Source organism: Passer domesticus, chromosome 2 (assembly GCF_036417665.1).
Source record: "Passer domesticus isolate bPasDom1 chromosome 2, bPasDom1.hap1, whole genome shotgun sequence".
NCBI lineage: Eukaryota > Metazoa > Chordata > Aves > Passeriformes > Passeridae > Passer > Passer domesticus.
This window is the reverse complement of record NC_087475.1, coordinates 83,259,818-83,275,335: the sequence shown is the minus strand read 5'-3', so window position 1 is coordinate 83,275,335 and position 15,518 is coordinate 83,259,818. Positions and strand designations below refer to the sequence as shown.

General features: G+C 38.8%; 1 protein-coding gene across 25 annotated transcripts in view; it reads left to right on the top strand.

Annotated features, from left to right (window-relative positions):
* Nucleotides 1-15,518, top strand: part of DLG2 (discs large MAGUK scaffold protein 2) — a 979,322-nt gene that overhangs the window by 929,166 nt on the left and 34,638 nt on the right. For all 25 annotated transcript variants that reach the window (XM_064409604.1, XM_064409605.1, XM_064409606.1 and 22 more), the window contains one exon: nucleotides 8,567-8,642. In XM_064409604.1, the coding sequence (XP_064265674.1) occupies nucleotides 8,567-8,642 (76 nt within the window). The remainder of the gene's footprint in view (nucleotides 1-8,566; nucleotides 8,643-15,518) is intronic.

Sequence of the window (15,518 nt, the reverse complement as noted above, 5' to 3'; positions counted from 1 at the left end):
GGGATGCTTGGTGCTCCCTTGAGCATCTGCTGCAGTTTCAAGAGAATTGGCCAAGGTACTAATAGAGCTCATGGTACTCATTGTTCTAAATCATGTAAAAGTAAACTAAAAGGCCATCAAATACCTTGTTGACATGAGCCCTGAAAAAACATTAATTTCTCTAATGATCATGTTTGAATAGCAACCACACCTGGTTTTTCAGCTAAGAGCCATTTTGCCATTTGTGTAATAGACAGAAATAAAAGTTTAGGTTGTAAGGTTAGAAGTTTCAAGATGGAAAATGTGCCCATTAACCAGACTTAGTCTCTAGATATTGAAAAAGGGATACTTGCCTGCTATTCATTGCTACAGTAAATACTGCTGTAATTACATGATTGGATCATACCTGGGAAGAGTGAAGAGTTTATTTAATGCTGTGGTAAGCAAGTGCACAAAGCTCACTCCTGTATGGTGCCTACTGTGAAAAGGTGCAAAAAACTGTCATACGTATTAAAACAACTGCAGAGGAAAAAAGGACAAAGCTAATTAAGATGTGGAATTGTATATCCTGTAAAGTAGACAGGTGGTGTGTGCCTAAAGCTTATTGGGTTACCCACACAGTGGTGTTTTCAAGGACAAAAGATAAAGATTCTCTAGTCAATGTCAGACATATAAGAGAGCCTAGGAATAAGATATGGCTCAGGAAACACTGGGAGAAAACAGAATTAAAAAAAAAAAAGAAAACGCAACTATATGAAAATAGGTTGGTTAAAACCTAAAAAGAAGAGTCTTGAATTTTAAAAGATTCAGGTACAGTTGCCATGCTCTCCGCTTGTCATCCTTATTCTTCACTAGTGAAGCTGAGTGGCCTGGAAAAATCAATGGCATCTGATTTTCTGTCTGCATGAATGCAGTGATACACCTGAGCTGGAGGGGATGAGGTTGCTGTTATTTCATAAAAGGTTTCAGTTGTACAATATTTTTTTCCAATGCACTGAAAAGTGAGGACTGTTTCCTTTCTGTGGGTTCTGGATGATTCCTCAGCACCTGAGAGTGATGTGCTCTTGCCAGCATCTCCTGTGGTCATTTACACCACCCAAGCAATCAGTGCACACAGGGCTGAGTTACAGAGAGTAAAGCTAATCATACTCACCAGACTGTGCTAATTCAGAGTTCAATTTCCTCTGCAGGTGTGGGTTATTGACTGTAAGAGGATTAATCTAAAACAGAGTACTCCTGGAATTCATTTGACCAAATATAGGCAGCTACAGCACGGAAATCCTCATTTAAGGTGTTGGCTCCAGGATGCCATGTCTCTTATAGTTTATATGGGATTATTTCTATAAGCAATGCTTTGTATATAGTACAGCATATGTTACATCTAGCAGTAAGATATTATGGATGGATGGATGGATGGATGGATGGATGGATGGATGGATGGATGGATGGATGGATGGATGGATGGATGGAGGAAAGGAAAGGAAAGGAAAGGAAAGGAAAGGAAAGGAAAGGAAAGGAAAGGAAAGGAAAGGAAAGGAAAGGAAAGGAAAGGAAAGGAAAGGAAAGGAAAGGAAAGGAAAGGAAAGGAAAGGAAAGGAAAGGAAAAAGGAAAGGAGAAAGGAAAGGAGAAAGGAAAGGAGAAAGGAAAGGAGAAAGGAAAGGAGAAAGGAAAGGAGAAAGGAAAGGAGAAAGGAAAGGAGAAAGGAAAGGAGAAAGGAAAGGAGAAAGGAAAGGAGAAAGGAAAGGAGAAAGGAAAGGAGAAAGGAAAGGAGAAAGGAAAGGAGAAAGGAAAGGAGAAAGGAAAGGAGAAAGGAAAGGAGAAAGGAAAGGAAGGAAAATAAGAACATCTGTAGGTGTTGGTTGGGCTTGTCCTGCAAGCTAAATTTGCCATGATGTTGCAAATTGAAGAATTTTATATTTGTCCTATATTTTTCAATCCCCAATTTATTTCTGGGGTTTTTTTAGGGTCTTGGGGGCTTTGGGGGAGGTATACTTGGAAGGGTTTTCTTTTGTGTTTCGATTCCTTTTTCTGCTTGTGGAATGCTATCCTGTGGAATGCGATCCTGTGGTACTGTAACTTTATGTTTTGTACTTTGGGTCAGTGAGAGGCTATACAGATCCAGGAATTGTTAGTACCAGGTTGAGTCTTTTAGCTGTCTGCTTTACTTCTATGTTACTTCTACTTCCCTTAACTTCTGTCCAGCAATAGCTAAGATACAATTCCTACATTTCCCATAAATGAAATCATTATGGAATATCTCTGAAAACCAGTGACCACTTCAATTTTATATATATAATATATGTGTGTAGATATATATGTATGTATACAAATATATGTCTATCTAGATGTGTGTACAAATATATATGTATATAAACAGACATATTTCTTCTTTGAGGTGCTGTGCAATGGTAATTGCTGTAATTGCTTTCCATATGTTTAGGTCTTTTATTTTTTTACAGAAGAGCCTACCATACAATGACATTTTAGCATGAGCTGATTAGAGAAATTGGGAATCATTAATCAAGACTCCTTACTCTTTTTCTCCTCTATGACTTATGTGCTATACCTGCAAAAAAAAATCATAATTTAGAATTATAGGGGAGCTGTCACTCATTAGTCTCTCCAGGTTTTTGGATGCATTGCCTCTTAATGATTTAATAGAGTTTGAAAGCTTTTTTGTCATTAGATTTCAGTACTTCTCCCAACATGTGGATTTGTTGCCTTGTTTATAGTTAAATAGCCAAATCAGGCTTTAAGAGAGAGTTTTAGAGAGCAGCACTGCAGCTGGAGGGGTATTACTGAAAGAAGCAGCACAAAGAAGTGAGGGTGGCCCCAAGTTTCTCCACTGATACGTGCAAGGACCAAATCTCATAGAGCAGTGAGCCAATGACCTCTGTGGAGATTAAAGAAAATTAAATTCTAAGTCTACTGCAGTTCTTAAATATAATTGCAACCATTTCTACACCTGAAAACAACATTTTGTTCATTTGTCGGTGTGTATTTATTGTCTGACTATAGCTGTTGTTCTCCACCACAGGACTGCATAGCTAGCTGGGTAGAAACCAAACACAATGATACACAGTTGGTGTGGTATTACATCATGTTGGTGATGGGAAGCACAGGACTTCAGCATCAGAGGCTGCAAACCACTTCAGTTGTGGTTTAACCATCACCAAATAGTTATTATATAATATTAATTAATCAACATTTCAGGCCAAATTTCTTTTGGTTCCATATCTGCCCGAAAGATCTGTCCAAGCTATGTTCAAGGTGACAGCACAACTGTATCAGGCAGGGTCTCCAAGGTGATTGGGACCACCAGCCCTGTCCCAATGTCTCAGGCAGCCTGCAGTATTGCCTGGGCACTATGGCTACATGTGTGAAGTGCTCCCTTATCATCAAAAATTGCTATTTATACTAGAATGACCAAGAGAATTAGATTTACACTGCTTTTTTTTTTTTTACATTTAGATAGAGAGATTGATTGACTGATTGATTTAGATTAGAGTTTCCACATAATCTGTGCTTTTGATCATGAGAATTTTTATTTGCCTCATTGCCCTTCTTATTATCCATTTAAAATAAAAAATCAGCTTTCTATAAAAGACCAGCAGCAAGCTGAGCAACCCATGTCCAACATTCCCTCCCTATGGAAACACATTAGTTAAAGGGAATTTAAAAAATGCATCAAAACAATATGCATATATAAGAGTGTATTTCATTCCTAGACAGATGCACTGATTCAATAGTAAATAGGTTTTAATTTACTGTAGCATTGATTTTACACCTCTATTTCTTTTCACTTTTTCCTTGCTGAGTCTCTGCGCAGGGACAAGCTCCTACATTGCAAGCCGTCCACAACAGCAACCTCCCACCTCATGAATGTCAAGCCTCAGTATTTTCTGTGGTGTGTGTGTGTGTGTGTGTATATCTGCCTGACTCAAGTCTGTGGGTCTGGAATGCAGCCTGAGATGTCACACAGATTGCCCCAGAATGGCTGAGCATAAATTCTCACCACTTTTACTACTGCTCCCTCTGCAGCCAGCGAGGATTTGGCCTTAAAACACTGAAATAATTACACTAATCTTTCTGTTGTCCTTCAGATGTGCAGTCACAAAACTGCTGTGAGACGGGACATCATGATAAGATATCCACTTTCAGGTAGTTTAGGTACATCTGACTGCCAAATGTTATGCAACTTGTATCTCTGTCATTACCAGCTGCAATAATAGCAGCCTGATACTTGTGTTTTCACATAGACAACATTCTCCACACAAGTACATGTAGCCATGCTCTCCCTTCAGAGCAAAGTGGGGGGGAAAGTACATAAAACCCAATGTTTCACAAACATTTAAGGACAAGAAACAAGAGGTTTTCCCAGCACAGAAGTCCCTGTGGGTGAAAAGCCAACTTAAATTTGTTGTTCTGCTCAGCTTGGCAGAAGGGCATGTTTATCCACTCAAATGATATTTTTTTAATGGTTTCCTATAAATCATCTACCTTTCTAAATAATGCTTAACATTTTAATCCCTAGTTGATAAAACTTTTTAAAATCAGCTAAGCTTTGTCTAAAATAATTTGTCTGTCTATACTCAGTAATCCAATTGGAAAAATTTAATATGGACTGAAATTTGTATGTACGTGTAAGTATAAACTTCTTCCTGTGCTCTTGCAATGATGTGAAACTTCTGTGCTGAAGGAAAACAGCTGTTAGCTTTTAAACAGAATAAGGTTGTGCTACAATTTTATGAGAAGTCACTTCCTAATGTCATTAGGTCTCCTCTTCATAAATATTGAGCAGATGCTGAGCTGTTTTCTATAAGCAAGCCACTGCAGATGGAGAGCTGAACCAGAACACATTCTCTCCTACTGAAAAATGCATGTTTGGTGCAAAAATGCCACTTCAGGAACACTCCAAAATAACTTTGAGAATGGGAATCTCTTGGTAAGCTCAGATCTCACATCTCACAGAGGATGGAAGAAATAAAAAGCTATAAACTGAGACCACATATTTGAATTATAAATAGTGCATACATATTTTCACTTATCTTTCACTTGATAGGCAGACAAAACAAATACAGTGGAGGTGACCTGGAGATGGTGAAGCAAGACAAGAGACATAGCAAGGTTTTTCAAGTATCCATTTTACATTGCTTTCTTGTATTTCCTAACTCCTCACTACAGCATTCATGCTGGATTTGGAAACAACTTTCCTGCTGCGAATCACTTCAGTGCCAAATATGTGCAAATTAGGCTACTGTTACCATTTTATTTCATTGTAGAAACAAGTTTGCAATTTGCATCTGTGTTCTACATCAGCTGTTATTGAAGATTAAAGCATTTCTCGCTTGATACTCTGTCTCAGCTGTGAAGACTGATTAGTGCTTTTAGGAAGGCACTGACAAAACTCCCAGGGGTCCAGCACTGTGTGATCATGGTTCATGTCTTGTTGAGTTATACTTGGGTTTTTTTCTTGTTTGCAGCACTAATGAAGAACTGAAAGTTTTATTTTGAAAAATCCCACAAGCCCTTTTTCAACAGCTGTGTGTGCCCAGAAACACAAAAGCAGACAGGCCTTGCAGTGTAGTGAGTGTTGCATCCCATTAGTAAGTTCCTCAGAAGTGTAAGAAGATAACAGTATCCTAAAGAACTCAAATCTTGAACTTACTAGTGAGGGAACACGGAAGGTTGAAGTATATTTTCAATGTACTGCTCCACTTCTCTAGCTTCACTTGACAAGAAGAGAGTGAATCCTGACCATTTCTGAAATAAAAAGGGCCAAGAGGTATCTACCACCAGGAATGTTTTTAAGAGAAAGTGAGTATATAGAGTATACTCCAACTGTCCCAGATCTCAGATAATTTCCCTGTACACAGCAGTGTTTCTGCACACAGCTATACTTGGAGAGTGGGTGGGAAAATGGAGGTGAAATCCCCCTAAGTTGTGCCAGGGTGATACTATCCCACATAGAACTCAGAGCTTTTCAGCTCCAGTCATGTTTGAATATTGGATGTAGGTTTCTTTGCACACTTCTTGAAACCTGTTTGAGTTTCAGTGACCCCTCAGGCACTTTTGAAAATGGGACTGAGCCATCAAGTTGTTCTGGAAATCATAGCCATGCTTTCCTTATCCCTTAGGCATAGCTCTATCAGGCAAATACATAATTAGCAAAGGTCACAGCAGCAATGTGTACATCAGGCAAGTCAGACTTGCAAGTCTGGGCCCTGCAAATCTGGGAGATAGGAGTCCTCCCCTTCACTTCATGTTTTTGCACAACTCCCCATAATCCTGCTTTGTCCAGCAGTGGTTGTAGAAAACTGGTTACCATGTTAAGTGAAACATTTCTTTCTTAAAAGCAATTTCTTCAGCTGATGGATCAAAATGTTCAAATTATGGTCAGCTGCTGTCAGCCAAACCAATGTAAGGAATTTACACACATATTCAATTTAGACCTTCACAGTGTCAGGTGCTGCAAATAACCCTTTGGACCTAAACTCCTTTCTTCTTGGGGAAAAAAGACAGTCAAGTTTAGTTTTCCTTAAATATAAAAACTACAAACCTGCAAAAAAGTGGATTTAGTGTTCCTTTAACAAGTGCCTTTTCTAAGAGCTAGATCAACAAATCTAAAAGAACAGTTATTCGAAACTTTGTGTCTTCACCAGATTAGTTCCCTTTTTAGCTCTGTCTATGGCAAAAATGTCCCAGTTGCTCAGATGAGAAATTCTAAGAACATCTTAACATTCTTAGTTCACTGAAGTCCTGCACCCTGACCATTTCAACAAAGACTAAATCTTTGGAGAACCAAATCTAAATTCCAAGAGTTCTCCAGAGCATGCAAAACTAAAGCTTTTCAGAAATTTAGGTTCATTTCTTCAGGAAGAGGAGAGGTATATTCCTAACACCAGAACAACCCACTGCCACAATGCAAATTCCAGACCAAAGACATAAAAGCACAGTAGAGCACCTGAGCTGAAGAACTTAAAGATTATGTTATAAATTGGGCAACCCATTTATCTTGTCCTTGCCTCTTTCTAACAGCTGACCCATTTTATTGACAGTTCAGGCAGCAACAATAATGTAGTCAGCCTGAGACACAGAACATTTCATCTTGTAATTTTACATTTCAGCTAAATTATGAGTAACTGAGAACAGTTTTATTGTGGAAGGTGTCATGGAAGTTGTAATGGGAGGCAACATTGTGCGCTACCCTTAATCCAGTGCCAGATGATGAAATGTTTGGAACATTCAATAACCATGCTGAGCATGTATGAAGATTGTTGTTATGTTTGCCTGAAGGACTAATGGCATTTAATGGCATTACTTAAATACTTCTCAGAGCAATGCAGAATGTTTCTGCAGCGCCTCATCTGTCTGCTATGCCTCTAGAAATGCCTCCACAACTGCTAAAGCAATTATAACAAACTTCATAAATAAGATTCACTTTTCAGGATTAATTTCCAAATTTTTTTATGCAGTGAATAAGAAATTAAGTTAAAAGCAGATGTTTTAGGAAGTTAGGCAGGGCCAGAATGAGTTTAAATGTTAACACAGATTAATAAATAGAATATTGTGTTCATTTGTGCTAATTATTTCCTCAGAAGGCATCCATCCTATTTAGGCAATTACACAGCCTCAATCCTATTTAGGCAATTACACAGCCTCGAGTCTTCATTTCTTACCGGTACTACCAAGGGACTTCATCTGCTAGCTCAAGTTTGAGACTGTTCATATGTTTTTAATAACACAGATTTAGTTTGAAAGATGCACTTGAGCTGTTTCCATGTGAATATTCCACACTTACACAGAAATGCATTTAATCTAAATTTAAATGGTAGCTATAGCAACCAACATTCACTATGTTTCAGGAGGGCATATATAAGCCTACTGAGACAGAAGGAAACATGTTGCGTTAATTATCATTCTATCAAAGCTCTAGAATTTGTATTTTGGAAAAGAATTATCAGAAATTATGAATTCCTGCTACCCAGGCTTAGAAAGCAAGAGATTTGCAGGCATGTATTCTAATGTTTTATAAGCTAGCTTTGCGGGATTCGATGGAGATTTCCTACAGCAATCCCCAGCCATAACAAACAGGATTAGTGTTTCACTTTCAGGTAGATAATCAGATTTTTTACTTGAGCCAGTCAGTGATAGATTGTGTAGATGATTTTGCAAAGGTAGGTAACATCACTTTTACAGTAATGTCCATATTAATCAAGGTGAGTAAAGACATGTCCTTGTTTCATTCCTCTGACTGTAGAAATTCTAAATGTTGCCTGATTTTTGAACAGCTTAAATCAGAGAGAGTAAATCATGCTTTTTCCAGGCTTCCTTGTCTGTTGAGAGGCAGTGCTGTTCTACTGGTGTGGGGCAGCCAAGACTCCTCAAACCCTGTCCTGCATTTGCCAGAAAACTGCTTCCTGCTGAGGAAGTGACCTCTCCTTTTCCATGTATGAAATCTGCTTTACATGCTTACTTTAGGTATAGTAAGCTGCCAATGGTCTTGGGAGAGCAGCTTCAAATGTTTCATACAAAATGCTGCTAAAATCAACGTGTGTTTCTTCATTTGTGTTTTCTTTTCCCCAGAGTTGAAAGAAAGGAGCGTGCCCGTTTGAAGACGGTGAAATTCAACGCGAAACCCGGTGTAATTGATGCAAAAGGGGTACGTAAATACTGAAACCTTTTGAAATTGCGCTTTACAATTGTTTTATCTAGAGAAGAAAAAATTTAGCAACATGAGAAGTATTTAGGTTGTTGCAGCCAAGACCTGCAACATAGTGAAATGTAGATCAGAGATTAGTGTGATATAATCTTTGAAATAATTAAATATTCTTTTCATAATAATACTGAATGGAAGTGCCTCCTAAGGGGAAGATACTAAGAAAACAAAGAGCATTCTGTGATAGCTGTGATTTTGGTCAAATGATGGATAGAGAAGAAAAGACTTTAAAAATGAATGGAGATGGATAGCAGTTTAATGAAATAGGACCAGAAGTGTAAATTCCCTGGCTTCAAAAGCTGTTAAATCACAAACAAAAGGTTGTAAGTTAAGGAGTCCTGGATAGAAAAAATTAGGTTTTGTGTGTTCTGCTTTGACAGTTGTGACAGACATTGAACACAGGTGTGTTTCACATCAGACACAATGGGCAAACAACACAAAAAGTGCAAGTTCCATTCCAGCAGCGCTGCCTGGACAAAACAGGGCTCCTGCTGCTGCCACTTCACAGAGCTGCTTTATTGTGCCCAGGTCAGCAGTTCTCATTAGCCTGATGGCTCCTATCCTGTCTGGTGCTATCTGGCTGGCAAGTTTTACAGCAGGAGAAATGCCCACAGCCCTGGCTGGTAAGGTATATTTTTCTGCTGAAGTGTAGCTTGCAGTTGTAGCAGTAGTGAATGCTTGACATTTGCAGAGATTTATTTTTGAAACCCATCCAGTTGGCATGTTTGGAATTTACAACTGAGGGCTTCTGTGAGCAGACTAGGAGACAGAGATTCAGCAGCCATGAGGGAAAAGTCCTGGTTGGCTGCAGAAAACAGAGTAGGGCCAAAACTGTGTGATGAGTGAACACGACCGTAGGTAGGTGCTAGCAAGGGAAATAACCACGCGGTTCAGCAGGTCCCTTCCAGACTTGGTGTTCCTGTGGTCTTCTGCCTCGTTTGAAATTCTCATTCTTAATCTCGTCTTCCTTCAGTTTCCCTCCATAATGGTAATACTAATAATTCCCTTATTCTGTCTTTCCAGGCAGATTAGCATGGTAACAAATTCCTCTTTCTGTGGACACAGAGTTCCTAAGTCTCTACATGCCAGCAAAATAGTACTTCACACTTGAAAATACTTCCCTGTCACTGCTCTACAGAACCATTCCTGAATTCAATGCAAATGTAGAATTATTGTTTGAATATTGACTGAAATATTGACTGAAACAAGTTTTCCAGACTTATAAGGCACATGGAACTGTACATTATTTGCACTTGCAGATAACGCAGTTAAAAATACATAACAAAATGCACTAAGAAAAGACTGATTCATCTCATAGCATTTCTTTAGAAGTCAGAATTCCATTTTGTATTCCATTTATTCAATTTTTTTAAATTAATACTCTCTGCAACTCTATATATTAATGTTACCACTTATTTTGAGAGATAATAAGTTTTATATTGCCAATGAAATCACTTCGTGAATGTTTATTTCCCATATACAATCAAAGCCGCAGGGGAATAATTCATTCATACAACTAATGATCCATTTTCAAGTGATTCTGTCAAGAATTTAATTACCTCTTGATTCCCCATATTGTTTTTCCATTTTTTGTCATCAGTGTAACATTAATCTTCCAGCCACTCAACATCAGTGTTTGATTCAGTGTTTAGGAAATTGTGTAATTACAGGGCAAGACCACTGTAGCCTTTTGGGACCAAACCCTCCACATGAAATGAGGTATTCAAATACACACATATGTATGTGGATTGAAGGTGTTATTATTTCCATTTGGTCTTTCAGTGTCCAAAAAGAAGTGGTGTAAAATGTCTAAGTGTCCACACTTTACCTTTTTTTTTTTTTTTCCAACTTTGGAAGAAATTTAGCCCAGGTAAACAGGGCTGCAGTAGGCCTAGGAAAATTATTTTGTTTCAAAATCAAGCTAAAATTCCAAAAGGAATGAGTTTATGTGGGTCTGTGGCTTCTTTGGCTCATACATTCATGATTGTGTGGGCAAGTGTAAATGTCTTAGTTTACTCTAAAGATGAAACTGAGAGAAATCTTTTCATGGAATATTTCTAAATTTGGCCGGGAGATATGCATGGAAACATTTAAAAAATAATTAAAAAAAAAAAAAACCAAAAAAAAACAAAACAAACAAACAAAAAAAAAACCACCACCTTAACTGAATGCAGAGAATCCTTGGGCGTTTTGAACAGGTAAAGCTGTACCTTACCTCAATTTTACCTGAATCGTCTCATTAGCCCTTCCTCTGTAGAAGCAATGTTCAAGAGCTAATAATCCACAGCAAAGGTTTCCTGAGATAATACCAGAATTGCTTTGAGATAACTATGATTTTGAAGTAGAAACTGCCTAGTTATTCTATGGGCTTATAAAGTCTTAGGCATTTTCATCTGTTTGTGCCTCATTTTTAATCCCATATCTGGAGATTAGATGCAAAGAAAGTGTTACAGATAGGGTGACATTTGTAGTTGATCAGCTCCTTGTGTCTCACTAAGAAGGTGTTTAAGAATGCTTAGCAATATAGTTGACAAACCTGTTTGTAGGAAGAGTTAAAGGATAATCTTTCCAAAGGCCCAAAATTCCTCTTTTTCAGACCAAACTTGTATGTTACTTCATCTATAAAATTAATTCAACACTTAAAAATGTGATTTAGAATATTTATATGACTTTAGATTTGTTTCACTGGACTCCTCCAATCCATGCCTTGTGAAATTAAAGTCTACAAAATCAGGATGGATGCAGAAACAGGGAATGTGAATCAAAATTAGGGAGCTCTAGGGAAACCTTCTGGTCTCAAGTTTAAATAAGGCCATGGATAGTACCTTTGCATGCAATGCATAATTAAATTCCCATGCTCATTATTACAGGATATTGCATAAAAAATAACTTGAAAAAGAATTAGGTAGGTTAGCAAGTATCAAAACCAATGACAACTTTAAAACTTTTGTCATGTAACTCAGAATATATTAATTGTTGATTTCAAGAAGAGATGTTATAAAAGGGAAAGGATCATATTACTTCTACTTTTCCTTTTCAACTTCTGTTATTGGACAGTGCCAAAAAGCTATGTGGCTAACTGGATCTCTGGCCTAACCCAGTAGTGCTACTTTTCTTTCATGTTCTGTCTACTCTGACCCAGAGAAATTTATGTGTTCAGGCTCAGGGACATCACCAGGATCCAGACCCCATTAACATTTTAAAGGTATCAGACCAGTTTAGAGATGGTAACATCTATGTAGTAAGGAAAAGAATACATAAACAGTTATAAACACTTTCATTTCACCAAGTCTATTTTTATATATATATAATTCTTCTATTGTGTTGACCAAGTTCAGCCTCTATCTTCATTCTTATAATTGTTGTAGTGAACTTCAGCATTTTTTCTAATTGTTACTGAAGATGACTGGTGCATCAAATCCACCACTACACTGCTTTGGTTCCCTACAGCCACTCTCTGCTGCAGCAAAGGACAGGGTTTCCAGGACACTGAAAATGTTTTAAAAATTATAAATTCAGATAACACAGTTATGATTTCCTAAGCATTTGTTTTCTCAGTCTTTGAGGCTCACTGGTCTATGGATAATCAATGGGAAATGGAGCAGCCCAAAAGTCTACGTCTGATATTTTTGCTGGAGGAAGCCAAAGAAGTTATGTAAGCACATACTTCATTAAAAAGCATGTTTTATGCTATGTTGAACTCAAGATTATATCTCAAGTATCTTCTGATGCTCACCTTTGCACCAAAAGAAGTAGAGCATGTGAGTAGCTGTGAACAGGGTCATGTATCTACCCAAATATCATACTGAGTGCTTGGTAACTCTCCCTGCCACAGGCTTCAGACTGAACAAAAATAGCCTTTCCTCTTCTAATCCTAAAACCTGCAGTTGTTGAGGGCTTTTCGGATTTTTTAGTGAATCAAACAGTGTCAAGTGACAGAAATACTGCAGGGGGAAAGAGATTAGCCAGTAATCTGCTTTTTTCTTGACTGTTGTAATTACAACAGGTCTTTCAGGAGACAAAAATAGCACCTTTTGCTTTTCTCCCTGTCAGATCACATACACTGCCTTGACTGTCTCTTGAAAATATTCTGCAGTTGAAATCATATTTCTTGGAAAGACTTCTAGCAACACCTCAGTTTTACTAATATTTATGGGTATTGCCTGTTTCCAGAGATGTGTTGAAATATCAGCAAAAATGTATATAGAACTTAATTTTATACAGAGAACTGGTCTTTTATACCACATGCCTTTTCATTTCACACCTTATCTGGCCAGTGACTCCAGAATATTTTCCTATGTACAAATACTCTATTTCATTTTGCAATGAGATTAAAGTGATGTCTCCCACAATTTCCATTTTTAATGTGCGTGTCAGAGTGTGGGGAGATATTCAGCCCATGTTTACTGGGAAGCATTCCCAGATGGGTGCCTGCCCTAGTGAGGATGCAGGAATGAGGTGCCTGCCAAGAAAAGGGTCTGCCCCATCCTTCCAAAACCCCTTCCAGCTCTGCTGCTCATCAGCAGTGCCGGTCCTGGGCTGTGACCCACAGCACACTGCTCCATCACTACCCGTGAGGGTTTTTTCTGTTGGCTTAGCTTGTCATCCACACAGTTCTGTTCAGATTGCAGTCAGCTCACCCACATCACACTCAGCCACCTCTTCAGTTGCCTCCCATTGAATTTATTACAACAGTCAGAAGTTTGATAGCATTTAATTAATTTAATTTAATTTCTTATGTGCAGATTCTGTTTCCGGATCCCACAGATACCTGAAATGTCAGGTCATCTTCTTGCTTTATTGTCATTTTAGCAACATTGCACTGAGGCAGGAAAAGAAAAAGTGAAACCTGACTGAGATAGAGAATTTGGTATTGTGGGGTAAACAAAACCCTCTGCATATTTAATGCACCTCTCCTCCAAGTGTCAAAATCCAGTCACCAACAGAACTTGATACAGAGGACACCTTTTGACAGTTTATTAAGTATTTAAGGAGGGCAGCGGAGAAAGCCAAACAAATAAACCCACATATTTCCAAACCATGTATGCTCTACAAAATCATTATATTTTCAGCCCTAGTTATCAAAACAGAGCTAAACTGGTCTTTGGGAACCTCAGGTGGTCACCTCTGCCCTGAGAGTTTCTTCTGTAACTTCCTCCTATGTCCCAGATTTGTCTAAGAAGACCTGCCATAACAGACATTTCATATTCTTCCCAAAGAGCCCACTTCAGTACCTCACTCTCATCATCCTTAGAAAGGGCTGAACTGCTACAGTTTAACCCTGTTTTTATTTCTTCTTCTATGAGAGTCTTTGGAAATTGGATTATTTGTCTTTGTCACAAAGCAGAAGCTGCAGTCACACCTGCCCTGCTCTCAGGTACAGCATCTGTGCTAGTGGTTTACCAGGGCAGATCTGGGTGTATTAATGCAGAGAAAAAGGCAATTATCTCAATTTAATCCCTGACTGAAAGAAACAATAACAGTGTATAAGACTGTCTATGCTTTCTCTCTGCCTAATGAAGATTTTTTTCTAATATCAATTATTTACTAGGCTTTAGTTTTCCAAGTATAAAGGTTTGTCACCATTAGGGAGAAGGAGTTCTGTAGTCCACAATCTGAAAGTTTTCCATATATACAGTGAATTTTGACCAGCTTTTCTTTGCACCTCTTTTCTAAAGATATTTGACACAATGAACAGATTTCCTAAAGTGATTGGTACTGGGACAAACATAAAAGTAGAGGAAAATCCACAAACTGAATACATTCAAAAAGCTGCTGATTTGCAGAGCTCTTTAGCACTCAGTCTGTAGTGCACAGGGTCATCATTCCCGAGAGGCAAAGGGGATTCCTCATTCCAGGCTACAACTTCCTCACAAGGGAAAGCAAAGAGACAGTCAGTGATCTCTGCTGTGTGGTGACCAGTGACAGAACTCAAGGGAATGGCCTGAAGTTCAGTCAGGGGAGGCTTAGCTTTGGGGAAAGCTTCTTCGGGAGGATATTGGGGAAAGCTTCTTCACCCAGATGGTGCTTGGGCATGGGAACAGCTCCCCAGTGAAGTGCTCGCAGCACCAGCCTGGCAGAGTTCAAGAAGTATTTGGACAACACTCTCAGGCACATGGTGTGACTCTTAGGGATGGTTCTGTGCTGGGCCAGGAGCTGGACTCAATGATCCTTGTTGGTCCCTTCCAACTCAGGATTTTTTATGATTCTATGTTTTTTTTCTCAGTTGAACTTAAGTTCTGTCAAAAGCTTTAAAACCTCCAAAAAGGGGTAATATTGGGTGTAATGGAAGAATCAGATCTCAGCATTGTCCTTGTTTGTGGAACAACTTGTTTCTGGGACGAAATTACTTCCCACATAGATGCCAACAGGAAATTATCATGTTAACCTGACACCAGCAGGAAATTAATCTCAAATAAGCCACTCCCACTGGATGACTGCTAGTAAAGGGTACCCAGCTTTTCCTGCTGAATCCACACAACCCAGGGATGAGGTGTGTGGTACAGAACAACAACTTGGTCACACACTCACAGCGCTAAAGTCCACCCCCCTCCCTGTAGCCAGGACAAGGAGGAAAATCTGAATCTCCTTTGTCCAACTGCCCTTGCTCTGTCATGAGTTTTCACATCCTCCATAGTTCTGTCCTCGCACTTCATGATGGATCTGGTGCCAGGTCGTGGATGTTGGCGGCACTTTTGGATTGACCTGAGCCTGCAACATTGGGCTGCCCTGACCGTTCCCCTTGAGCTGAACATGTTTTGCTCAGCATTTCTCCAAGGTGCATTAGGAATAGTGCTGTCATCAGCATCTGCTTCACTC